At 34.4% G+C, this 26,574-nt stretch overlaps 1 protein-coding gene across 8 annotated transcripts in view; it reads right to left on the bottom strand.

Moving 5' to 3' along the window:
* Atg10 (autophagy related 10) overlaps positions 1-26,574 on the bottom strand; it is a 304,230-nt gene that overhangs the window by 227,463 nt on the left and 50,193 nt on the right. For 6 of the 8 annotated variants that reach the window (XM_071612448.1, XM_071612445.1, XM_071612446.1 and 3 more), the window contains exon 2: positions 3,265-3,425. The exons of the other annotated variants lie outside the window; for them this stretch is intronic. In XM_071612448.1, the coding sequence (XP_071468549.1) occupies positions 3,265-3,425 (161 nt within the window). The remainder of the gene's footprint in view (positions 1-3,264; positions 3,426-26,574) is intronic. 8 annotated transcript variants of the gene reach the window in all.

The raw sequence follows: 26,574 nt of genomic DNA on the forward strand, positions 1-26,574 counted from the left end.
AGAAATTAATAGGAAATGTCCAGGTGCTATAACCATTAATAAAAAACATAATATGTCTTCATAGCCAAAATTCTTTCACTTATCTAAATAGAATGCCCTTCATCTTATTGCAAAATAAGGAGTAAAGATTTAAATGAGAAATATCACAAATGAACTAGATGAAAATCCTGGAGGATACACACACACACACACACACACACACACACATACACATACATATATACATACACACATATACATATACATATGTAATAAACCTTTATAAATATGATAAAAACCCTGAAGAAAAAAGATCAATAAATTCTACAGTGAAAATAAAAATTCTTAACACCCATAAAACCAAAAGACAAATATCAAAATGTGAAAACAAAAGTTTTTACTTATATCATAGAAAGGAACTAATTTTCTCAAGATATATATAACTTTAAGATCCTCAAAATATAAATAGTTTCAAAAACTCAAAAAGAAAATGACTAACAATCCAATAGGAAAATGAGCAAAGGATGCACATATAGTTCACTAAAAAGTAAAAACGTATGAATAAAATATGTTCAATGGTACCTACAAGAAAATGCAAATTCAAAACTATTGGTAACATTTTTGCTTATCTGATTGGCGAAGATCAAAAAGTATAAAATTCTCTGTGTAGAGAAATATGTGAATAAAAGAGGTGCCCTCACACATTTCCAGGGGGCAGGGGAGTTTAAACTAGGATAACATCCCTAAAGAACATGTTGGCAATAACTATTAAAATTTAAAATGTACATACCTTGGATTCAGAATTGTTACTTCCAGGAATTTATCTTACAGAGCCATTTATACACATAGAAAATAAAATCCATGCAATAATATGTATGATGGTATTATTTTAATGGCATGAGAGTGGAAACAACCTAAATGTTCAACAACAATAATTGTTTACATAAATTATATCTAAATAATATACTGTTATGCAGCCACAAAAAATGAGTTTCATGTACAAATATATATCATCAAATCCTACCATTATATACAACTATGATGTACTAATAAAAATGTGAAAAAAAGAAAAAAATGAATAAGTTCTGTAAGTATTGCATTGAATATGCTACCACTTATTTTAATATAAGTATATATGTTGTGTATGTCCTGCATGTATCTGAAAAGATACCCAAGACCCTTCTGTCAATGATAACTTCTGAGGATTTGGGTGGGAAGATTAAAAAGATTTCTTAATTTTTTTAAAGTGCAAACAATTTTGTGCTCATAAATAAATAACACTTCTTTTTAAACAAATAATGTATTGCCCTTTGCACATATGTCTCCAGGGTATTACACTGCTGCAGTAGATCCCAATCTTAAATTTTTAGGGACAAATATCCTGTAGGCCTTATAGAACCCCAGAGAGACAAGCAAGTTTTATAGTGTAGTGCTGACTGCATTTTGGATGGAGATCTAAGGATTTCCTAACAGAACATGTTTGGGTCTGCTTTCTTCCAAGCTGTCATAGGGCTTGCCACCCAGTGAGAGTTATGTTATGCCTGCTAGAATCCAGCTACCCAAATAATTATGGGGCTGCTCTTGCTGAATTTTAATAGGCTTTCAAAGATCTTCTATACAAAAATGCTGTTATCTTAAAAAAAAAAAAAAAGTGGTTATCTAAAACTTTCAGCTTTACTTCTGAATAAAGCATTGAGTTAGGATTTAAACTGAAGTTAACTGTCCAGAATGACCAGCCAGAAAGGGCTTGCAAGGCCATCAGGGAGAAAGACAACTGAAGGTTCTAGGTCACAGGAGGCACTGATCAAAGAAGGCCTTGGAATTCAGTGGAGCTCTAAGAAACAGGTTAAACCTAGCACAGATTTAAAGTGATAGTTCTTTCCTGTTGTAAGAGATCAAACCAATATTACCAAGTAGCTGCCCAAAGGTGATTAACATTATGAGAAAGAAAGAAAAAGAGAAAGTGGGTGGGGGAGAGAAGGGGAGAGGAGAGGAAGGGAAAGGGAATGGAAAGAAAAAGAAAAAGAAAAAGTAAAAACTGCTGCTTAAAAGCAAAGCTTATGCTCGACAGGTCAGACATTAAATAATATCTCAGAGCCAGGCATGATGGCATACAACCGTAATCTCATCTATTCAGGAGGCTAAGGCAGAAGGATTTCAAGTTTGAGGTTAGTCTGGGCAGCTTAGCAAGACCCTGTCTCAAATTTAAAAAAGGGCTGGAGATGTAGCTCAAAGATAGAATGCTCCTATATGGGGAGAGGAGACTGATATCTGTACATTTTTTAAAGCCAAAGTTAAATAATGGAAAAATAATTATTTTGATTTAGAGGATCCTTCAAATTACAATTCTGAATATATTAATATGTCTTATCCTCCACACCCACCCCAATACCCACCCAATCCCAACAGTACTGGTTTCATTTTCTGATAGTGTCACATCTTCCAAATGGATGTGTGGGTCCATTCATGGTTGACTGATGTCTCTGCTAAAATACACATAGGCAAGTTAATACAGAGTGATCAGATCCAGTCGAAGTAGTTCATGGGTGTTATGGTTTAATTTGAAATGTCCCCCAAAGGCCATGAGCTAAAGGCTTGGTTGCCAGTGTGTAGTGCTACTGGGAGGTGGTGGAAATTTTAACAGGTGGGGCCTAGTTGGAGAAAGTAGGTCACTGTGGAGGCATGCTGTAATAGAGTATTTCAGAACTGTGGCTGCTTTCTCTGTCTCTCTTTTTGCTTCCCAGCTGCTAAGATGTGAGTAGCTTTGCTCTACCATGCCTTCTCCACCAGGATATTTGGCCTTGCCTCAGATCCAAAGGGACTGTAAGTCAAAATAAATCTTTTCTTTCTTTAAGTTGATTTTCCAGGCATTTTGTCACAGTTACAGGAAGCTGACTAACAATGGAAGTAAAAAACAGTGACACATAACTGTAACCCCAGCTACTCTAGAGGCTTAGACAAGAGAACCATAAGTTCAAGGCCAGCCTCAGAAATTTAGTGAGATCCTAATTCAAAGTTAAAAATTAAAGAGCTAGGTCAGTAGTAAGATATCCCTAGGTTCAATCCCCAGTACCAAAACACACACACACACACACACACAATAGGTAACTGCTGACTTCTGGTTCACTTAGATGAAACCTCAAAAGCAAATAAACTCAAGAATCCAAATACCCAAAAGTGAAAGAAAAGGAGGATATAACATAATGCATGTTTGAAAAGATCTTTTCTATCTCCAACTTTCCCCTGGCCCTAGTCCTGTAGTATTTTGAGGTTTATTAAACATACCATAGTCATTAAATAATCCACCAATACCTCAGAACTTTCCAGGGTGCAGTGTTGAAGATACACCTCAGATAATAAGTTCCATCTGAAGAAGTCGGGCATATCCTGTGATCTTGTGTATGTGTTCAGTTTACTAAAGACAGATACTCCCCTTGCTTCACCAGCTGTGTAAAATAACCCATAATTATTGCTTTTATTTGTGTAATCTAACTTTTTGAATCCCTATTGAACCCATTTGTTCACTAACTGGGAATTAAACCACACTACCCCCCTGCCCCCCCTACACACACAAATCATGATAATTGAACCTTGATAGAAGTTCTCTGCCTCTGCCCAGTTTAAAAGAGTTATCAGCATGGTCATGGTATGAAACTAACAGAATTTGTAGAATTTTGACATGAAGTAGTCTCTGTCCAGTGTGACAAAAGATGATCCTGTTTCTATCCCAATTTGTAATGCTGCCATGAATCATATTTACATAAGCTGACTCATTACATGTTTGTCTTAGGTTTAAATTTCTAATAAACCTATAAATAAAGCACTAGGACTAAATTAGAGTCACTGAGCAGAATCAAAATATTATAAATCCTGACAATATAAAAATAACAATATAGGGCTGGGGCTGGGGCTCAGTGGTAGCGCATTCGTCTCGCATGCATGGGGCCCTGGATTTGATCTTCAGCACCACATAAATAAAATAAAGATATTGTGTCCACCTACAATTAAAATAAAATATTTAATAATAATAATATAATCAAAAAGCTGGGAAAAAGAAAAAGAAGGAAGTGGGGGTAGCATAAGTACACTAACTACCTCAATATCACAAAAGCAATCAGTTATTATCCATAGATGGGAAATCAAAAAGAAGTATATTACTTAAAGTTATAGGTGTAACTATGAACATAAGGAATTATTTATCAATAGGGGTTCCATTAATCAAAACAATTCATACGATGTATTATTATGCAGCTATTAGAAATAATGAGATAATTGTGTATATACTCACAAAGAAAGAGGTCAATGATGTAATGTTAGGTGGAAAAAGTAGGTTGCACACTATATGACCTAGCTATCCCACTCCTCAGTATTTATCCAAAAGAACTAAAACCAGGGACTGGGGTTGTGGCTCAGTGGCAGAGCACTTGCCTAGCATGCGTGAGGTACTTGGTTCGATCCCCAGCACCACATAAAAATAAACAAATAAAATAAAGGTATTGTATCCATGTATAACTAAAAAAAATTTTAAAAAAAGAACTAAAATCAATATTCTGGAGTGATACAGCACATCAACGTTTATAGCAGCACAATTCACAATAGCCAAGTTTTGGAACCAGCCCAGGTGCCTTTCAACAGATGACTAGATTAAGAAAATGTTGTATATACACACAATGGAGTTTTACTCAGTCCTAAAGAAGAATGAAATTATAGCATTTTCTGATAAATGGATGGAAGTGGATAACATCATCCTAAGTGAAATAATATCAGACTCAGAAAATCAAGGGTCTAATGGTTTTCTCATATGTAGAGCAAAGTTAGAAGAAACAAGGGGGAGGGATCAGATATCATTAGGATAAAGGAAACATCAGTGGAGTAGAGGAAAAAGGAGACTGAGGGGCAAGAAAGGGGTACAGGAAAGGGAAGGAAGTGCAGAATGAATTTGATAATAATACACATGTGCATATATAAATATACCACAGTGAATTCCACTTTAAAAAAAATCTTTTTGTAGTAGTAAATAGACAACATGCCTCTATTTTGTTTGTTTATTTTTATGCAGTGCTAAGGACTGAACCCAGTGCCCCACAAAATGCAAAGAAAGTGCTCTGCCACTGAGATATAGCCTCAACTTGAATTCTACTTTTATGTATATATATGTATGTGATCATTGTTCTATAACTTTTCTTTTTTCAATAATTTTAAAATTGGTGCTATATATTTTTTTAATTATTGAAAAAAGAAAAAGTAGGTTATAGAGCAATGATCACATTTATGGAAATGTATATATAAATTTATATATGTATATTTGCATATAATTAGGTCAGCAGGAGGTGGGAGAAGGAAAAATCTTGACATTTATTTTATACATCTAAATACTGTTAGAATTTTTATAGTGATTATGTATTGTTTTTTTCTTGTAATAATTAAGTAAAATAAAGACTCAACCCAGAAAAGAAAAAGTAATAGTGCACTAGGGATACTGAGATCCAGGTCAGGAGTAAGAAAAATTCATTAAAACTTCCATTCCACTCTGTGATCAATATGATTCTAAGAACCACGAAACATTCTGGCAAACAAAGCTAATTTTGTTTTTATTTTCTTTCCTTTGTGGAACTAACCCTCTAGGTGCTAAACCAAAATGAGGCCAATACTTCTTCCTTAGGTTAGTACCTAATTATAGCATACCTTCACTTTGTTTTTCAAGTAGACATTGTTTGATGCCACTTAGGATTTTCAATTTTCAATTCCACTCAATAAAGCCATGCTGAGAACCCTAGCACTGTGCTCATTTGTATAAGAAGTTAGTTTTCTTACAATATTCCTGGCACCCTTTTCCTGGCAGGACTCGCAGACCTGCAGGCAGAGTCTCCCTTCCTTTCACCTCCAGCTACTTCCTGACTTCCTTGATGAGCAGTAGAACATAGCCTTCTCCAGTTCCCAGATGCAGGTCAGAGCACAGCAAGGTCAGTGGCTCCAGGGGAAAAGTAGCAGAAGAAAATGAGCCCCCTGTCAGGGCAGAAAAGGTCACTGAAGGCAATTTGGTGACCTTATTAGAGGGGGAAGTATACATGCATGTGTGTTTACATATATTGTACTCTCATAGCCTGCTTATCTTACACAAGTTTTTAAACAATGATTACAGTTTAAATAATGCTAAATCCTTTCCCCTTCTTGGAGTCAAAGCACTAAAAGTAAGTTTAATATATAATGAGGTCTCATTTTCCTTATTAACACTTTCACCAGATAGTTCTACAATGTTAGATTTCACTATTAAGCAGTTTCTTTTTTTCTTTTATTTTTTAATAATATTTTGTTTTCAGGTTTTCCAACTTGCCCATTTTGAGTTTTCAATTTTCAGTTCATAGATGTGGGACCTCCATGTGTGCCCTCATACTTTTTATTATATTAAACAATTTGGTTTTGGCTCCCAGAGCATTCTTGCTTATTTGTGCCAGAGGAATGGCCAACAGATGTTATAACTGATTGGAGGGGATGTGGGGAGCCTGCTGTAGAAAACCAATTCTTTTCTCTTTTTGTTCCTTCTTACAATTTAAGTTTGTAGAAACTTTACCATATTTCTTCTGTTTACACTCATTGAAATGTTTTCAAAGATTTAGTTTTGCTTTTCCAATACCAGATTTTTTTTAAAAAAGTAAAAAAACATGCAGATGACCCAAGTTTTGGCCTTCCCCATCCTCTGGATTTTAGAGTTATTCCAAATTGTATTTCTTTCACAAACAAATTATTGCTTTTTAAAGCACTGGCTGTGATGAGAGAATTGACAAATTAATATAATTTTATAATTCATTAAATTGAAACAAATTTGATAATACTAATGGTAGAAAAATAATCAGGATAGCAAATTGTCATTTTGATTTCAAAATGCTATCCTTGCAAAGCAGTACAAATAATTTTTAAACCTTCCCTTTTAATAAAATGAAAGGTACCTGAGCTTAAACAGTTTAACTCCTAAGAAAAGGGTTAGAAGAAAGACAAGAGGAGGTAAGAAAGGGCTCTCTGGGATGGGCACCATAAAAGCTAGAAGTCCAATACCTATGTATTGGCAAGCACGTGCTCTCTCTTTAGGCCCTCTAGCTTTTATGGTGCCCATCCCAGAGAGCCCTTTCTTACCTCCTCTGTCCTTCTTCATTTACCCTTACTAGATTCTTGTTGTGGAAAACCTACAGACACATCACTCTAATCTCACCCTGTGTTTACATGGCCTTTTCCCTTGTATGTCTGTGTCTCTATGCCCAAATTTCCCTCCTCTTATGAAGACACCAGTCATAGAAAATTTAGGACCAGTCCTAATCCACTGTGACCTCATCTTAACTCAATCCCATCTACAAAAGTCCCATTTCCTAGCAATACTAAAAAAAGTGTTATACAGATCTAATGCAATTCCTATTAAAATTCAAATGACATTCTTCATAGAAATAGAAAAAGCAATCATAAAATGCATTTGGAAAAATAAGAGATCCAAAATAGCCAAAGCAATCTTTAGCAAGAAGAGTGAAGCAGGAGGCATCATAACACCAGAACTTAAATTATACTACAGGGCCATAGTAACAAAAATGGCATGGTATTGGCACCAAAATAGACATATAGACCAATGGTATAGAATAGAAGACCCAGAGACAAACCCATATAAATATGATTATCTCATACTAGACAAAGGCACCAAAAATACATTGGAGAAAAGATAGCCTATTCAAGAAATGGTGCTGGAAAAACTGGAAGTCCATATGTAGCAAAATAAAGTTAAATCTCTATCACTCAGCCTGTATAAAATTCAACTCAAAGTGGATCAAAGACTTAGGCACTAGAATAGAGACCCTTCACCTAATAAAAAAAGTAGGCACACATCTTTATCATGTTGGCTTAGGACATGACTTCCTTAACAAGACTCCTAAACTGCAAGAAGTAAAAATCAAGAATCAATAAATGGGACGAATTCAAACTAAAAAGCTTCTTTTCAGCAAAGGAAACAATCAATAATGTGAAAAGAGAGCCTACAGAATGGGAGAAAATCTTTACTACACACACATCAGATACAGCACTAATCTCCAGGACATATAAAGAACTCAAAACACTTAACACCAAAAACAAAACAAAACAAATAAACAAACAAACAAAAAACAATCAATAAATGGGCTAAGGAACTAAACAGACACTTCACAGAAGAAGAAATACAATCAATCAACAAATATATGAAAAAATGTTTAACATCTCTAGCAATTAGAGAAATGCAAATAAAAACTACTCTAACGGTAGTTTCTCACTCCTGTCAGAATGGCAATTATCAAGACTGGAAGCAATAATAAGTGTTGGCGAGGATGTGTGAGGAAAGGTACACACAAACATTGCTGGTGGGACTGCAAATTGGTTCAACCACTATAGAAAGCAGTATGGAGATTTCTCAGAAAACATGGAATGGAACCACCATTTGACCCAGTTATCCCTCTCCTCAGCATGTACCCAAAGGACTTAAAATCAGCATACTACAGTGACATAGCCATATCAATGTTCATAGCAGCTCAGTTCACAATAGCAAAGCTATGGAACCAAACTAGGTGCCTTTCAACAGATGAATGGATAAAGAAAATGTGATACATATACACAATGGAACATCACTCAGCCTTAAAGAAGAATGAAATTATGGAATTTGCAGGTAAATGGATACAGCTGGAGAATATCATGCTAAGCAAAATAAGCCAAACCCAAAAAACTAAAGGCCAAATATTTTCTCTGATAAGTGTATGCTAATCCATAATGGCAGGGGGAGGGAAGAATAAAGGAATTTTGGATTGTGCAGAGGACAGTGAGGGGAAGAGAGAGGGTATAGGGATGGGAAGGACAGTGGAATGAATTTGACTATACTACTAGTGTGACTCTGCACTATGTTCAGCCCGAGGAAGGAGAAGCTGTGCTCCATTTATGTATGTGTTAAAATATATTCTACTGTCATGTATAACTAATTAGAACAAATTAAAAACTAAAATACTTTTTAAAGAGCCCCATTTCCAAATAAGGTCACATGCACAAGGTTCCAGGAATTTGGAGGACACTATTTAACCTGGTACAGGAGGAGACTCAGGAAGAAAGAGGAGAAAGGCAATCTCACAGTTCCTGCACCTAACCTAAACAGCTTACGGAGGAAAAGAGCCCACGTCAGATAGTCCATGACCAGAGCTTCAGAAGCTGCTGCAGCCTGAAGACTCAGGCCAGAGTCTCAGGGCCATTGCTGGAAACCAAAATAGCTTTGATCATGATGGGGCAGAGGGTACTGACAGCTTTTTAGAGAAAGCCACACAGTAGCATAAGTACTGCTTTTGAACATGGAGCTTGAATAATGTGAGATTAAAGACTTTACTGAGGTCATTCTGTTTGCCAGAAAGAGCACTCAATATTCACTGCTTGGATCAATACCAGACACGTGGCAAACTCAAATGGTCAGCAGAGAGGAGGGACAAGAAGGGCAGAAGAAAAGGAAGGAGAGAAGAAGGATATAATCCACTCAGCCTTTTTTTATTAATGCAACAAAAGTTTCTTGACATATTTCCCAGAATGAATTACAATCTCTGCCCTCCCAGTCATTTTCATTCCAAGCCCGTGCATGTTGAAAGCTCTTACACAAAATTTCCTTTGCTTCTGCATTATCTGTCAGAACTCCTGCTTCCCATAGGGTGGCATTAATATATCTCAGAAGAAGAGAAAATCTGTTGCATGTGAAAGTGGGGCCAAACTCCATTCAGCAGCAGCAGCAGAAGCACACCTCCTCCCCTGACCCCATGCTATAATCCTCATCAAGTCCTTCTCTAGTACTTGGTCTCCCTCATCTTCATGAATCAATCATGTTCTCTTATTACTGTGCTCCTAATTTTAGGGTTGTAAACAGACCAACTGAACTGATGATTATATACCTAATATGTCTTAGCATAAAATTTATATTTATTAAACTTAAATTTCATATAAAAGGGGGGGATGATTTGGTACCCTACAAAAATTTTTGTATTCTAAGTACTTCTTTGGCCAACTAGTCATGATCAAATAACAGAGACTACATTTACTCTCTACCTTAAACAACTAGAAAACCAAAAAAAAAAAAAAAAGATATGAAATAGGCATTTTCAGAACTGGACACAGCCAGTGCAGGACAGTGAGCTTTGAAGAAGGGAAATAAACAGGTGAACACAAGTATCCCAGCTCAATGCCTACACAAAATTTCTATACACAGTAGTGGAAGGGAAATTCAAATAGAGTTCTCAGTATCATTAAGTTGAAAAGATACAGTTCTGAGTCTGGAAAACAGTGAATAGAATTTATGGGACACAGCACAAGACAGGCATGAGCACCTTGATTCTTTGAGACGTACATACATATGTAAAAAGAAGCTACTGAGGCCTGGGGAAAAAACAGTAAAATTCAGTAAGCAGAATAATCCTCAGAATTCACACAGGGCCAAGAATAGTTCATATTCCCATCAGACAAAATAGAAAGATGTCCTAACATGCATAGCAATAAGCAGCATCCTCAGAAAGGAAATGCTTTAAGAGGTGGTCCAATTAGACCTATTATAAAGGCTGCTCGGACCTGCCCTAACATATTTTAAAAGTAGTCCTTCAAACATCCAAACTGATTCAGAGGGACGGGTAATGAACCAGGAAAGAGGAGAAAATACTCAAGAGGCACACAATTTTAGTTAAGACTGGAGGAATCAATTCTTGCATTCTATTGAATAGCATGGTGACTGTAGTTAATACAACATACTATATATTTCAAAATAGCTAAAAGAAAGGATTTAAAATGTTCTCATCCCCCAAAAATGATAAAGACTTGAGGTGATAGATACGCAAATTATGCTGATTTAATCACTGCATAATGTATATATATGCTGAAATATCATACTGTACACTATAAATATAATTATTATTTATCAGTTTAAAATAAAAAATATTTTAAAGGAATAAATAAACAATTTAAAAAGAAATTGATTCCAAGGATGTTAATTGTGTTTCAACAAAAGGAAAAAAAACAGCAAGTACAATGTCTGACATCAGCAAAAAATTAAGAGGATGCAAAAAAAAAAAAAAAAAAACAGAAAAATGTGATTCAAACAAGAGGAAAACTCAGTCAAATAGAAAGAGACCTAGAAATATGCAGGTTAGAAAATGAGAGACAAGGAAATGGAAATAGCTATCATGAATATATTCTATGTTCCAGAAAGTAGAAGAAAATATTAGAATCATGAACAGAGAAATGAAAGATATAAAAAACAACCTAGGTCAAATTCCTAGAGATAAAAACTGTAATATCTGCACTGAAAAAATACAAATAACAGATAGAAGTAATAGCAATTAGAACCTACAGAATAAAAACTTAGTGAACTTTGTTCAACATCTCTAGTAATTAGAGAAATGTAAATCAAAACTAATATTTCATATCATGCCAATCAGAATAGCAGTTATCAAGAATACAGACAATAATAAATATTGGCAAGGATGTGGGGGGAAAGACACACTCATTCATTGCTAGTGCGACTGCAAATTGGTGCAAACAATGTAGAAAGCAGTATGAAGATTCCTTAGAAAACTTGGAATGGAAACACCATTTGACCCAGTATCCCACTCCTCAGTCTATACCCAAAAGACTTAAAATCAGCATACTATAGTAACACAGCCACATCAATGTTCATAGCAGCTCAATTCACAACAGCTAAACTGTGGAAGCAACCTAGATACCCTCAATAGATGAATGGATAAAGAAATTGTGGTATATACACACAATGGAATATTACTCAGCATTAAAAGAGAATACAGTTATGGCATTTGCAGGTAAATGGATGGAATTGGAGAATATTATGCTAAGTGAAGTAAAAATCAAAGCCAAATGTTCTCTCCGATAAGTGGATGATGATCCATAATAGGGGTGCATGAGGAAAACGGAGGAACTTTGATAGGGCAAAGGGGAGGAATGGGTGGGGAGGGGACATAGGGGCAGGAAAGATGGTGGAATGAGATGGACATCATTACCGTAGGTACATATATGACTACACATATAGTGCAATGCTATATCGTGTACAACCAGAGAAATAAAAAGTTGTGCTGCAATTGTGTATAAGGAATCAAAATGCATTATGCTGTCATACATACCTAATTAAAATTAATTAATTAATTAATAAAAAACTTAAGTTCACTATGAATGTCTGAAGACAGCAATAGAAACTATCTGAAATGAAATATGCAGAGAAAAAATACTGAATAAATAAATAGAGCATAGTGAACTGTGGAATATTAAATGACCTAAAAACCTTGTAAGTAGAGTCCTAAGTATCATCTTGTGTTTTATCCAATTTCAAGGATTTTTGGAGCTAATTAATCTAAGAACAATTCAAATTTATTTCCATATTTCTAATGTATTTCATTTACTATATGATTAGTCAAATTTTTGTATTTTTCCTTTTTTATTTGTTAATTATGTGCATCTTATGCATTTATTACTCAGTTACTCTCTTACATTTGAAATACTACCAAATGTTTGTTACCAATTTTGAGGTACCTCTGTTTTGACAATAAGAGGTAAATATGTGACAAATATCTCAAAATCATAGTTCCTTTGTATTACATCTAAACTCATTCATATATCCAAAATTAGTTACTGAATGTTTATTATGTTCTGTGTACTACTGAAGCCACAGGAAAACAAACACAATTTCTGCCCTGGCAAGAGTATTTTGTTATGGGGAATAGAAAATAAGCACATAAACAGTAAAATATATAATCTTAAGACATTAACAACTTACAGTGAAAACAACAAAACACCTATGCCTTCATAGAACATGAGCTAAATTAAAGCAGACACATTATAAAGAAAAGTTTATATAATATTATGTCAAAGTGATAAGGTCACTGAAGATTAAAATAAAATAGATATTGGAAAGGCATAAAAAGAAATCTTTTCAGGCAAATAGTCATAGAAAATCTCTCAGAAATGTTAAAATTTGAGTAAAATAGATATCTAAATAAAGTAAACATATAAACCATGCAGTGATTTAAAGAAAAGGAATTCCAAACAGAGGAAACAACTAGTACAAAATCCTGCCGCTGGAATGAATTTGGTACATGTGAGAGAGAGTAAAAAGGTTGAGTCAGATCATACATGCGTTTATTAGCCATGACAAGATGTTTATATTATTATCCATTTTATTCCATGTGCTTATGGTGAAATTATTCCAAAATAGAATAGTGGCTCACAAAATTCTGCCTTTTCTTCTCTCACTCTTTTTTTAGACAGTATTCAACTATGTTGCCTAGGCTGGTCTCAATTTGTAATCCTTCTGCCTCAACCTCCTGAGTTACTGGGATTACAAGTGTGTGCCACTGTACCCAGATCATTATAGTTTGATTATAAATATTTTAAGATATTTATTTTCTCTTGAGGAGACTCAGGCTAAGATACTTCATATCCTGAATAAATTCCTGTTTTGGTTTAGGTTAGCCAGAGAACATTGCTTAAGCAAGCAAAAAGTAATTTACTACATAAACACTAAAAATAAATAAATGAAAATTGTATTTAAGAATTAAAGATAAGAATAGCAAAGCAATATTAAGTGAGATAGTATCAAATTGAAATAAGAAGCATGTAAGTGCATAACGCATCATGGAGCAAGTAAGATTTACAATAAAAACACAAAGATGGTCCAACATAAGAAATCTATCTGTGTGATCTCTATAAATAATAAATTATTGGGGAAATCCATATCATTATCTGGTAGTTACTAGAAAAACACAACAGAACTCCATACTCCCATTGCTTTGCTTTTAAAAAATCTCTTAAAACTACAAATAGATTTCTCATAAGTTGATAAAGAAAAACTAATAAAAAATTACAACAAATATACTTAATGATTAAGTATGAACATTTCAATTAAAGCAAAGCACTGACATGACTGAAATTTTAGATATACTAGAATACAATTAAGCCTTATAAGAAAAGAGATACAAATAGTTTAAGATAAAATTACAGATGATTTATTTACATAATCTAAGAGAATGTTCTAAAAAGTCAATAGAGTAAATAATAGAGTAATTAATAATTAATATAATTCTCAGCAGTTTCAGAGATTGACCAAGAAAAATGTTAACATATATAAATCAGTAACTTTTACAATTATAGCAATAACCATTTAAAATTATGAGTAATATATATCCTACCCAATATGAACAAAAATTGCCAAATATTCAGGAAAATGCCTATCATTATATCAAGAGAACACTACAGCTGGGCACAAGAGTACACACTTATAATCCCATATATTCAGAAGGCTGAGGCATGAGAATTTTACAAGTTTAATGCCAGCCTGGAGGCAAAATAAAATAAAAAGGGCTGGGGATGTAGCTCAGTAATGAAATACTTGCCTGGGTTTAATCCTAGTATGCGGAAGAGGCAGAAGGAGAAAACTCCATAATTTTATGGACATGAAAAAGTTCTAAGCTTTTTATGAAACATATAAAATGATTGTCAAATTCATTTAGCTAGGAATGTAGCTCAGTGTAGCATGTAGAATGTAGCATGTGGAAGACCTTGGGTTCAATTCCCAGCACGATAAAATGAAAAAAATATACATAAGATTTACCTGAAAAAGAAAATGTATAAGACTTTTTAAAAAAACAGAACAATGACGTCAAAATCAACTAAATAGCACTGGTAACAACAAAAATGTATCTTATTATGACAGATAAGAAAAGCAAATCAAGGAATAGAAAAGAAGTCGAACAGAACACCAAATATGTCAGAATTTAATATATGATAAAGAAACAATTTTGGATAAGAGATGTAAGAATGGATGAGTCAAATAATCAATATGAAGTTATTCTTCTCACTAGTAATAAGCTACATTACCACATCACACAATCTTGGAAAATAAAATCCACATGGATTAAAGCCCTAAATATAAAAAATAAAGTAATAAACATCTGGAGGAAAATACAAGAGAATGTTTTCATAGTTTAGAAGTTGGGGAAAAATAAAAATAAATAATAATAAATAAATAAATAATAAAAGAAGTTGGGAAGGATTTCCTGAGCAAAACACCCAACTCAGAGTCATAAAGCAAAAGACTGGAAGATTCATTAAAAATTAGAAACTTCTACATGACAACTGGTACTGCTAACATAGTTAAGAGAAAAGTGATGGACTGGGAAAAATATTTGGAATACACATAGGAAATGAAAGGTTATAATCATAATATGTTACTCTTACATATCAATATAAAAATATAAATGGCCCACAGTTAAACAAATAAAGGACATAAACAAGATGTTTCTAAAAAAAACTACCAATTAACAATAAGTGTATGAATATATTCTCAGCAGTAATGAGAAAAATGTAGCAAAGTAATCTCATTTGTCTTTGAGAATAAAAACAACAGTGATATCCAATTTTATACAGTATATGAGAAAAGGGGCATATTTCTAATACTTTTTCTTTTTTGTTGTTTTTATTTTGTTTTGTTTTTGTCCTGGGATTGAACGTAGGAAATGCTTTACCACCAGTCCTTTTTAAAAATAAATTTATTTATTTATTTATTTATTTATTTAGAGACAAATTCTTGCTAAATTGCTGAGGGTCTCAATGAGTTGCTAAGGCTGGCCTCAAATGTATGATCTTCTTGAGTCACATGGATCACAGGTATGCACCAACATGCCCAGCTTCCTATACTTTTTGATAGAAATTGGTACAGTCTGTCTGGAATGAAATATCCATTTTCTAATTTATTCATTAATCCCACAATACTGAGCATCTCCCTCGTGTAATGAACTATACTAAGCTCTAAGACTATAACAATGAACAAAATAGAAGTTCTTGCCTTCACATCTACAGCAGGTGATTTTAAGCATAATAAAAGTAAATAAATCCAGTTACTGAGATTTACTAATGGGTTTAACAGGGGCTATAGGAGATAGGAGTCAAGGATAACTCCAGGTTCTTATTTCTGAACAACTGGAAGCTAATATTTACTAAGATATGCATAATGTGGAAGAAGCAGTTAGAGCATGGGGAAGGAAGTTAAAATGAGTTAAATTAGCAATGTCTAGTAGACATTCAAATGTAATGTCAATTAGGCTAATGGATATAAAAGCCTGAAGTCCAGGGACAAGACAGCAAGACAGGCACTAAAACTATAAATTATATATATATAAAACTTTAATAAATATACTAGTAATATGTATAATCTAAAGCCAAAGAACTGGGTAAGCTCTCCTGCAGAGTATTTAATTAGAGAATTAGAAAAGATAAGACAAAAGATTAAGCCATGGGACATTTCAATATTTAACAGCTGGGAGATAAGGAGGAACCAGCAGAAGAAGTCAAGAAGGAGCAGTCACTGAGGTGGGAGGAAATAGAGAGGAAGTATACCAGAAGCCAGGCAAAGATTGTTTAGGAAGGTAGTGATAATTGTTCTAATTTTGCATTACTTATTAAAATATAAAGTGAGAATATTCTCTCATTCAGCAATTCCACTTTGATCTATTCTTCATAAATATATAGGTATGCATAAAATTGTATTACTTGTATATTTATTAAAGTTTCATTTACAATAATAAATTAAATGCCTGTCAATAGGGAAGTGTTCAAATAATGGCACATCTAAATAAGGGAATAAAACATGACAACTTTTAAAAGCTAGCAGAGGAAAGTTGCTGATACAGAATTACTTCTAAAATATTAAATAAACTACTTGAAGAATAATTACATAGAATCATTGATACCAAATATATAGAAAAACATACATGCATATGTTACCCCAGAACAGATAGGATAACGAGGTGAGAGAAAGCACAAGCTCTAAAGCAGATTTCTGGCATATAAATTTGGCATGCCACTTGGACAAGTTTCTTAAGTTCTCTTGGACTTCCTTTCCCCTTCCCTCAAAGGAAGATTTGAAGGATTACATGGATTAATATACCAAAGAAAAGGTGTGAGCAGTGTCTGGCATATAGCAATACACTCAATAAGTGTTAGTCATTAGTAATGTCTTAATACTGTATATTATCATCTATAATAACACATATAACTACACAGGAAGAGCTTTGAAGTTCACTCCTCAAATTGTTAACAGTAGTTATCTCTAAAAAGTTTGGGTTTGGGAGTTTGCAAGCAGGCTGAAAGGACTTAAAAATATCTTACCATATATGGGGGTGGGGCTATAGCTCAGTGGCAGAATACATGCATGAGACCCTGGGTTCAACCCCACAAACAAAACAAAACAAAACATTTTTTTACAGTGGTGAGGATAAAACCCAGGACTTCATGCTCGTTAGTCAAATGCCCTCCCACTGAACTACATCTCCAATCCTTACATATACTTCTAAGTTACTTGAATTTTTAATAATATGCTAACACAAACTTTTTACAAAGATATATATGGTTTCTGTGTGAAAATCTTAGCCATTGTTTTAAATTGAAACATGAAAAAGAATAGTAAAATTTGTGGATCTCAATGGCTATTCCTGAGAATTTTTATTCAATGACCTATGGTTCAACAGATGCCAAAAAAATTAACCAAGGAATTGAGATAATGTGAAACAGGCAATATAACTTTTTCTTGCCACTTCCAAGAAAAACAGATATGTCAATAAAAATCAAAGAGCCTAAACAAAATGAAATAAAAAGAATGAAACTGAGCAATGATTTTTAGACTCCAACCATTGATGCAACTCAAAGACCCTGTGTATTACACCTGAGAGAGGCAGGACCTTACAAATTTCCAGTGACATAATAACATGTCAATTATACCTTGACTAATAGTCACTCACTGGTCCTATTCCAGATCTAAAGCAACATGGAATTAAGTCTCTCTCTTTATGAAGACAGACTTTTGGCTACATTCTCTGGCCCCACAGCCTTGTCTGAGCAGGCCCAGCCCTGCCCAGTATGGGAAGAGAGGGCATTATAACTAGCTGGCTACTACAGTTGCTCCAAACTTAAGCCAAAGTTCAGCTAAGATTCTTTCCACACAGGGATGCCAACAGGTAGAATAAGACAATGTGCACGTACAACTACATGACTTCTGACAAACTAAATTCTGCTGGAGAAACACTGGTAGGTATTTGTAGGAAATAAATGCTAGAGTATGTGTTATGCAGGCTCCATTTAGTCCTTTTATACATAACTCAAAGTCCTTCTCTTACACCTCTTTCTTTGTTTTTAGAACAAACCTTTCACCAGCTCCTCCCAGACCTTCCCAAGGTAGAGCTCACTACTCCATGTATGGCTCTGCCTCTAATTACTATTTACTGCATTTGCATGGTTTTTTTTTTTTCTCATTACAATGTCATTAGCATGCGAGGGAGCCCTGTTGTCAAGGCAACCAGGAGTGGTAAATGCACAGCACAGCCTTTAATGAAAACTTAACCCTGGTTCGTTTAACTCCCACTGTGTTTTTTGGCTCACTTCACTTTTGTGGTCAAGAGAATGGAAATATCCTACAGTTACCTCTTATTTGGTGTTGCACCGAGGTGTTCATAATCAATGTATGTTCCCCTGAGTACACTAATAACTATATTTTTTATAACTAACCTTGATAACTTTTCCTCCAAAACAATAAATTCTTCTAATCTATATTGCTAACTCAACACAGTCCTTTGAGTATCTAAAATAGTCTCTTTCTCAGTTTAAATATTGTCAGTTTCTTCAAATTTGATAAGATTTACACAGTGCTTACTCACATATTTATCCATTTCCGAAACATTTTAAATAATTTGGCTCAGATCAAACTCACTAATTCTAAAGCATCCTGCTAATCTGGTAACCTTTTCAAATAAAGTAAAGAAGAAAGGAAGGGAAGGAAGAGGAGGGTAGGTGGGGAAGAAAGAAAAGGAAAGGAAAAAAGACAGAAGGAAAAAGAGGTAAGTAGAATGTGATCTTTTTAGTCAACCCACAAAGCCATGTTTATCAAAACTGGGTATAATAATAATAATGGTTTTTCAGGTTATCCAATTATGATTTAATAGTTTAAAAGTCATAACAGGCAAAAATGAGATGATACTTGGCATGAATAAAAATAAAATCCTAAAGTTAGGCTAAAGAATCCAACTAAACCAATGCAGGAACCCCTTCTTAACACTAAGCACCATTTTAAGAAAAAGAACTAAATGCCTTCAAGTTCACTAACAGCCCAAGTGTGCTAGGCTGTCATATAGGGAATTTTTAGAACTCAGTTTGTAATTGTTATATTTGTAAGATAAAGTAAAGAGTAAGGACAACAGTAATACAGAGGTATTTTAAAGGAAACAAATCTTGTATGAACCAGCAACTAATGGCCAACAATGAAAAAAAATTTATATATATTAATTTCTGGTATCACTGTCTTTTGCAATAGAAGGAAGGCCAGAATCCATGGGGCCAGTTGGAAATACAGCAAAATGAGAAGTTAGAAACCAAGAGGAAATGAGCTCTTATTTCTGATATGGCCAATTTGGGGAGATGAACAAATTAGAATGCTATTGTCCAATAAAATCATATTTGATAATGGAAATGTTATTTGGGCTGTCCAAAACTAGATAATTTCCAATGAAATGAAGCCAGTACAATTAGGAAACCAATATTTTCATTTTACTGTATTTTACTTTATTTAAATTTCAATTTGAATAGTCATATGTGGCTAGTGACTACCATATTCTAAAGCACAGATACATACATCATGGGCTGCTGCAGAGTAAATATTCTAATAACATTTTGAAGTCAAACTATATTCCTCATCTTTTCCACAGATAAGGAAGTAAGATGATACCCACATCCAAGTCATAGTCTCTGGGGAAGCCTTACAATGCAGCATATAGATGTAAGCCACATCTTCTATAGAAGAAGTGAAGGCCAAGAATAGTCTATCTTAAGACTAGAGATGAGAGCTGACAAGGAGAGTGGAGGTTAGTAATGTAACTATAAACCCGAAAAGCAATGGAGCAGTTGATCAAGTCCACCAACTCCAAGGCCAAACTACCTGAGTTCATATTCCACTTCTGCCACAAATAAATAAAACAGGAATAATAATGGCTACTATTAACAACCATTATTAATATAAACTGAGTTAATACATGAAAAACACTTAGAATAGAACTTGATAGAAGGTAATCATTAATGAGTGGGTTTTTTTTAAAAAAATAGGTTTCAAGAGTTAACTTATTTCGACCAATCCCCACGACTGAGTTAGAAAGGATTGGGATAAACTATATCTGCTCTATTATTCAGAAGCCATTAGAACGCTATTTGGCTTAGTGCCACTCAATTTGGCTCATAGTCCTCCTCCTCTTCCCATCCCCACTACTACTGATCCTAACCATGACATCACTAAGACATAAGACACATCAGACCCTGACCCATCACACATGCCTAGTTTGCAAGTTTATTTCCTGAAACTTTTCCCTCTCTCTATCCTGGCTCTTTATTCCATTCCTGAAATTTGTCAGCTGCAGAATTTAGGAGCTATACAGTTAACATTATTGCCTCTGCATTCTAGATTGTCATATGATTCAGCCCAGTGTTTCCTAAACTTTTTCACCGCATGACATACATAAAAATTCATATTTGAACAATATAATATAATCAGGTAAACTAGAAGGGATCTGGTAGTATTTATATGAAACTTGGTGAAAAAAAATCTTAATTATCTTTTCCTTATATTGTATAATTACTGTAGTCAACCCCCATTCCTATACCAGACCCAGGCAATGACTAATCTACTTTCTGTTTTTATAGAGATGAATACTTATTATTTTTCTCCAAATGATGTAAACAACTTTCTCATCATTAATCAGAATTTGGATAATTCAAATCTGAATTGTATGTCAAACATGCCATCATTTAGTAAATCAAATAAATATTCCTTTACTTTCTTTGACAAAAGTAATATGAAAATTTCTTACATAAATTATGAATACAACTGAAATCGTCCATTTCAAACCAATGATGCAGGTTTTCTTAAGTATACAAGATGCTGCTTTACTTAATATTTTTTACTGTTCAAACTGTGACACAAACTAAATGCCATGAGTGAATCATTTTTAACCTCAAATTTCTAAGACCAAATTTTGCCTTTAATCCATCACTGTATCAGTTGACATAAAATATCATGAGGTCCTGATATTTTCTTATTACGTTCATTCATTCAGCTAATTAAACAGTTTTTTTCAAGCCCATATCTGTCTTTTAACAAAGTTTCAAAGTAAAATTGACCAAAAGAGCTCCAATTCTCCTTCATGTTCATGAACTTTGGAAAAAACTTCCTTGGATATCCACTGTACTTTAGTACAAAACAGTAGAAGTTGTATTCCCATTTTTTCACATACAGCTGCAAACCTATGTGAGCAAAGCAGCTTTAGCTGTCTTAGATTCTCATTAGATACATGAGACTGTGGAACTCACAAGCAAACTACTGTACAACAGATTTTCTGTGAAAAACATTATTATATGAATCTCCCTCCATGTTTTCACAATGAGTCTTGTGATGTCATTATGCCTTCCTGTCACTGCAGTCACCCCATCAGTATACAAATTCAAGCAGGTTTCAATCATGCCTTATTTATTTCAAAGTATGAGTTTACCACCTTCAATATTTTATCCCCAGTAATTTGTGTTCTTTACAGAGAGTTGATATTCTTCCCAGCATTTCTCTTTAGGAATTCTAACTTGTGCTATAATTTAGCAGTTACTAAGGTGGTAGATTCATCTATCTAAAATAAAAACTGCTCTACCTAATAGCAATCTGGATTAATATTGTCTTTATGTCATTACACAAATCATCAATACATTTGCTAGTATTATTTTAGAATGCCACCTTCTCCATTTCTTTTGCTTTATTGACTTCAAACAATTTCCATATAATAGAAAAGTAAAATGAGGGTTTCCATCCTTGTTTGAAAGCAGTTTGGCTTTAGCTTTTAAAGCTATGAGCTCGTATGTAATTGGTTTATTGCACTTAATCTATCTTGGCTGGAACCAATTAAAAACAGAAAAAAAAAGCTTTTGTTTTTTGTGTTGCTTTTGCAGAAAGTTAAAATGTTCAGATTCTTTCCCTGATATGTTTTTATGGTGAGGTGCCAGTGAAGTTTGCTTGGCACCTTGTCCTCTATTACCTTTCCCTGCCAGTAAGTCATCTATGCAGAGAGAAAAAAAAACACTTAGCACACACACCCAAATTTGAGATGACTGTCATTTCATTTCCTAATTAATGACTTTAACTTTTTAGACAATTGTGTTCATCTTATGATCTGATTGCTCACTGCTTACTTGCTTTTTTGGGGGGAGGGGGGAGTACTAGGGTTTGAACCCCAAGGGTGTTTTACCCCTGAGCTCTATCTTAGTGCTTAAGTTGCCTAGGCCTCACTAAATTACTAAGATTGGACTCAAACTTGTGATCATCCCCTCTCAGACACCTGAGTTGCTAGGACTACAAGTGTGTGCCACTGCACCTGGAAATCTGATTGCTTTCTAGTATTAATTAAAAGTTATCTAATAATTTTTAAAAGTAACAGGTTGGGGTTGTAGCTCAATGGTAGAGTGCTTGCCTAGAATGTGTGAGGCACTGGGTTCGATTCTCAGCACCACATATAAATAAGTAAAATAAAGTCCATTGACAACAAAAAAGTATTTTTAAACAAGTAAGTACAATATCTGTAAAAATTAAATCTTTTTGAAATATAAAGAACTAATGGGGCCTATAAGCTTCTACAGCTTCATAAAATCTATTTACAGGGATATGGAAACTTTTGCCTTCACAACCAGAGATATGAAAAATTGTGCTCTATATGTGCAATAAGAATTGTAATGCATTTCGCTGTCATATATAAATAGTTTTTAAAAAGAATTTCATTAAAATTCAAACAATTGATCATTAGTTTCTGTTTACTTCACAAATTAATACTTTGAATATTCACAAAGTATTTATAATCAGCTGTGTCCCTGGTTTCCATATCTGTGGATTCAACCAACCTTGGAGTGAAAATATTTGTAAAGAAAACAATTGTCTTACTGAACTGACATGTACAAGGAAGGTTTTTGTTTGTTTGTTTGTTTGTTTTCCCCTTTCTGGCCACTATTTCCTAAACAATACAGTATAACATTCACAGAGCACTTATATTGTCTTAGGTATTATAAATAATCTAGATATGCTTAAACGTATACAGGAGGATGTACATGGATTATATGCAAATAGTATGCCATGTCATATATAAAAGACTTAACCATCCATAAATTTGGGTATCCATGGGGGTCCTAGAACCAATCCTCCACAGATACTAAGGAATGATGGCACCATAATTCCCCCTTATCTGCAGTTTCACTTTCTACAGTTTCAGTTACCCACAGTCAAATCACAGTCCAAAAACAGTAAAAATGGAAAATTTCAAAAGAAACATAATCAGCCGGGCATGGTGGCACACACCCAGAGCATGGGAGGCTGAGGCAGGAGGATGTGCAAGTTCAAAGCCAGCCTCAGAAATCTAGTGTGGCCCTAAGCAATTTAGCAAGACCGTGTCTCAAAATAAAAAGGCATAAGAAGGGCTGGGGATGTGGCTCAGTGGTTAAGTACCCCTACTTTCAATCCCTGGTACTAAAAAATAAAAAAGAAACATAATAAATTTTAACTGCATGCTATTCTGAGCAATGTGATACAAACCTTGCTTTATCCTGCCCAAGATGTGAATCATCCCATTATTCAGTATAGCCATGCTGTATGTGCTGCCTACCTGTTAGCTACTACTAACAATGCACCTGACTATCAGTGCACCTGTTCAAAACTCTTCTGGAAAAATAACACTATATCATTTGCCTCACTTCATCTCATCACATAGGCATGACATAATCTCACATAATCACAAGAAGGATGAATAAAATACAATATTTTAAAAGAGAAAGAGGCTACCTTCACATACCTTTACTACAGTACATTGTTATAATTATTTTGTTTGATGACTATTATTAATTTCTTACTGTGCCTAGATTATAAATTAAACTTTATCATAGATACATATTTATAGGGAAAAATTATAGATGGTCCTTAGCGTATGATGGCTTGCTTGACTTAACCATTTTTCCAACTTTGTGATGATGAGAAAGACAGTCACATTCAATAGAAATTACACTTCAAGTTTTAATTTTTTACCTTTTTAAGAGCTAGCAATATATGGTGTGATACTCTCTTGAAATGTTAGAAAGTAGCAGTGAACCGTAGCTCCCAGTAAGTCACAGATCCTAAGTGTACTCTACAGTGCACTGTGTGCTAAGCTGTTTGGTAGGTTAGATGTATTAAATGCATTTTCAACTTAAAATGTTTTCAATTTATGGTGAGTTTATTGGGCATAACCCTATCATAAGTCAAAGAACATCCACATACAGTCATGCGTTGCATAATAATGTTTTGTTCAACAATATGCAGCATATACAACAGAGGCCCCATAAGATTATATTAAAGCTAAAAAATTCCATCATCTAGTGTTTTTAATATACCTTTTCTATGTTTAGATAATTTTAGATACACAAATACTTACTATTATGTTGTAGTTGCTGACAGTATTGGTACAGTAGAGGTTTATAGCCTAGAAGCAGTAAGATATCCCATATAACCTAGGTGTGCAGTAGGCTAGACCATTCAGGTTTATGTAAATACAAGTTTACTTAACAAACACTTGCAAAATAATAAAATCATCTAATGATGCATTTTTTGGAATGTATTCCTGACAATAAATGGATGCCCGAAAAATAAGGATAGTATTGAAACTCATACATAGTCAGAGGTCACTTAATGTCACTCATGGTCTCGGAATATATCACTCATGAATAAGGGAGGACTAACAAATAAGGCATAATTCATGTGCAATTAAAAATATTTTGATGTTTATATTCTGAAGTTAGAAGGTCTTTTTATAAATCAATATAATTAATTTTATTTATTACTTAATTTTTAGAAATAAATATTTTTAATTTTGAAAAACAAATATAATTTATTACAATTTTTTTTGTACTGGAAATTGAATTCAAGGGCACTTTATGACTAAACTATATTCCCAGTTCTTTTTTGTTTTGTTTTTTTTGTTGTTGTTTTGGGAGGGTTTTTGTTTGTTTGTTTGTGTTTTGGTGGGGGTGTACTGGGGATTGAACTCAGGGGCATCCAACCACTGAGCCATATCCCCAGCCCTATTTTGTATTTTATTTAGAGATAGGGTCTCACTGAGTTACTTAGTGCCTCACTTTTGCTGAGGCTGGCAATCCTTCTGTCTCAGCCTCCCCAGCTGCTGGGATTATAGGCACCCACCACTGCGCCTGGCTGTTTTTGTTTTGAGACAATGTCTTGCTAAATTGCATAGGGCCTAAGTTACTGAGACTGGCCTTGAACTTGCAATCTTCTTGCCTCAACCTTCAGAGTCACTGGAATTATAGGCCTGTACCACTTGCCTGTCTCCTCATTATGAAATTCTATCAAGAGTATTACATCAAGTTTGTTAAATCCCCGGTACCAAAAAAAAAAAGAATGTGGTTTTGACTGTTAAAAAACCTAAGTAAATAAAGTTTAATGAAGTTAAGTATACCAAGAAGTAACAAAATCAGCTGGGTGTGGTGGTACACACCTATAATCCCAGCAGCCTGGGAGGCTGAAGCAGGAGGATCTCGAGTTTAAAGTCAGCCTTGGCAACTTAGTGAGACCCTAAGCAACTCAGCAAGACCCTGTCTCTAAATAAAATACAAAAAAGTGCTGGGGATGAAGCTCCATATAGTTAAGTACCCTGGGTTAAATCCCCAGTACCAAAAAAGAAATAACAAGTAACTTGGCAACATTTAGTATCAGAAAATGGTAATAAAAGTGCTGGATGCAGTGGCACACACGTATAATCCTAGCAAGAGAAGCTGAGGCAGCAGGAAGAATTCAAGTTTGAGGCCAGCCTCAACAACTTAGAGAGGCCCTCAGCAACTTAGCAAGGCTGGGTCTCAAAATAAAATATAAAAAGGGATTGGGGGGGGGCTGGGGATGTGGCTCAAGCGGTAGCGCGCTTGCCTGGCATGCGTGCGGCCCAGGTTCGATCCTCAGCACCACATACAGACAAAGATGTTGTGTCCGCCAAAAACTAAAAAATAAATATTAAAATTCTCTCTCTCTAAAAAAAAAAAAAAAGGGGGGGATGGGGATGTAGCTCAGTGGTAGGGCACCCCTGGGTTCCGTTCCCAGTACAGAAAGAAAGAAAGAGACAGAGAGAAGGAAAGAGTGAAGGAAATGGTAATAAAAGTAATAAAAAAATTATAAATACATCATTTCAGCAAAATTATTAAATTATATCAATAGAAAACAAAATTGAAATAAAATACAAGCATTTTATATACATTAAAAAGTGAAATTTTAAAAGATGGAAGCAACCCAAATGAATTTACATGTTCATCTGCTGATGAACATATAAATAAAATGTGGGCAGGGCACGGTGGCACACGCCTGTAATCCCAGTGGTTTGAGAGGCTGAGACAGGAGGATTGCTAGTTCAAAGCCAGCCTCAACAAAAGCAAGGTGCTAAGCAACTCGGTGAGACCCTGTCTCTAAATAAAATACAA

Source organism: Marmota flaviventris, chromosome 5 (genome assembly GCF_047511675.1).
Source record: "Marmota flaviventris isolate mMarFla1 chromosome 5, mMarFla1.hap1, whole genome shotgun sequence".
NCBI classification, from domain to species: domain Eukaryota; kingdom Metazoa; phylum Chordata; class Mammalia; order Rodentia; family Sciuridae; genus Marmota; species Marmota flaviventris.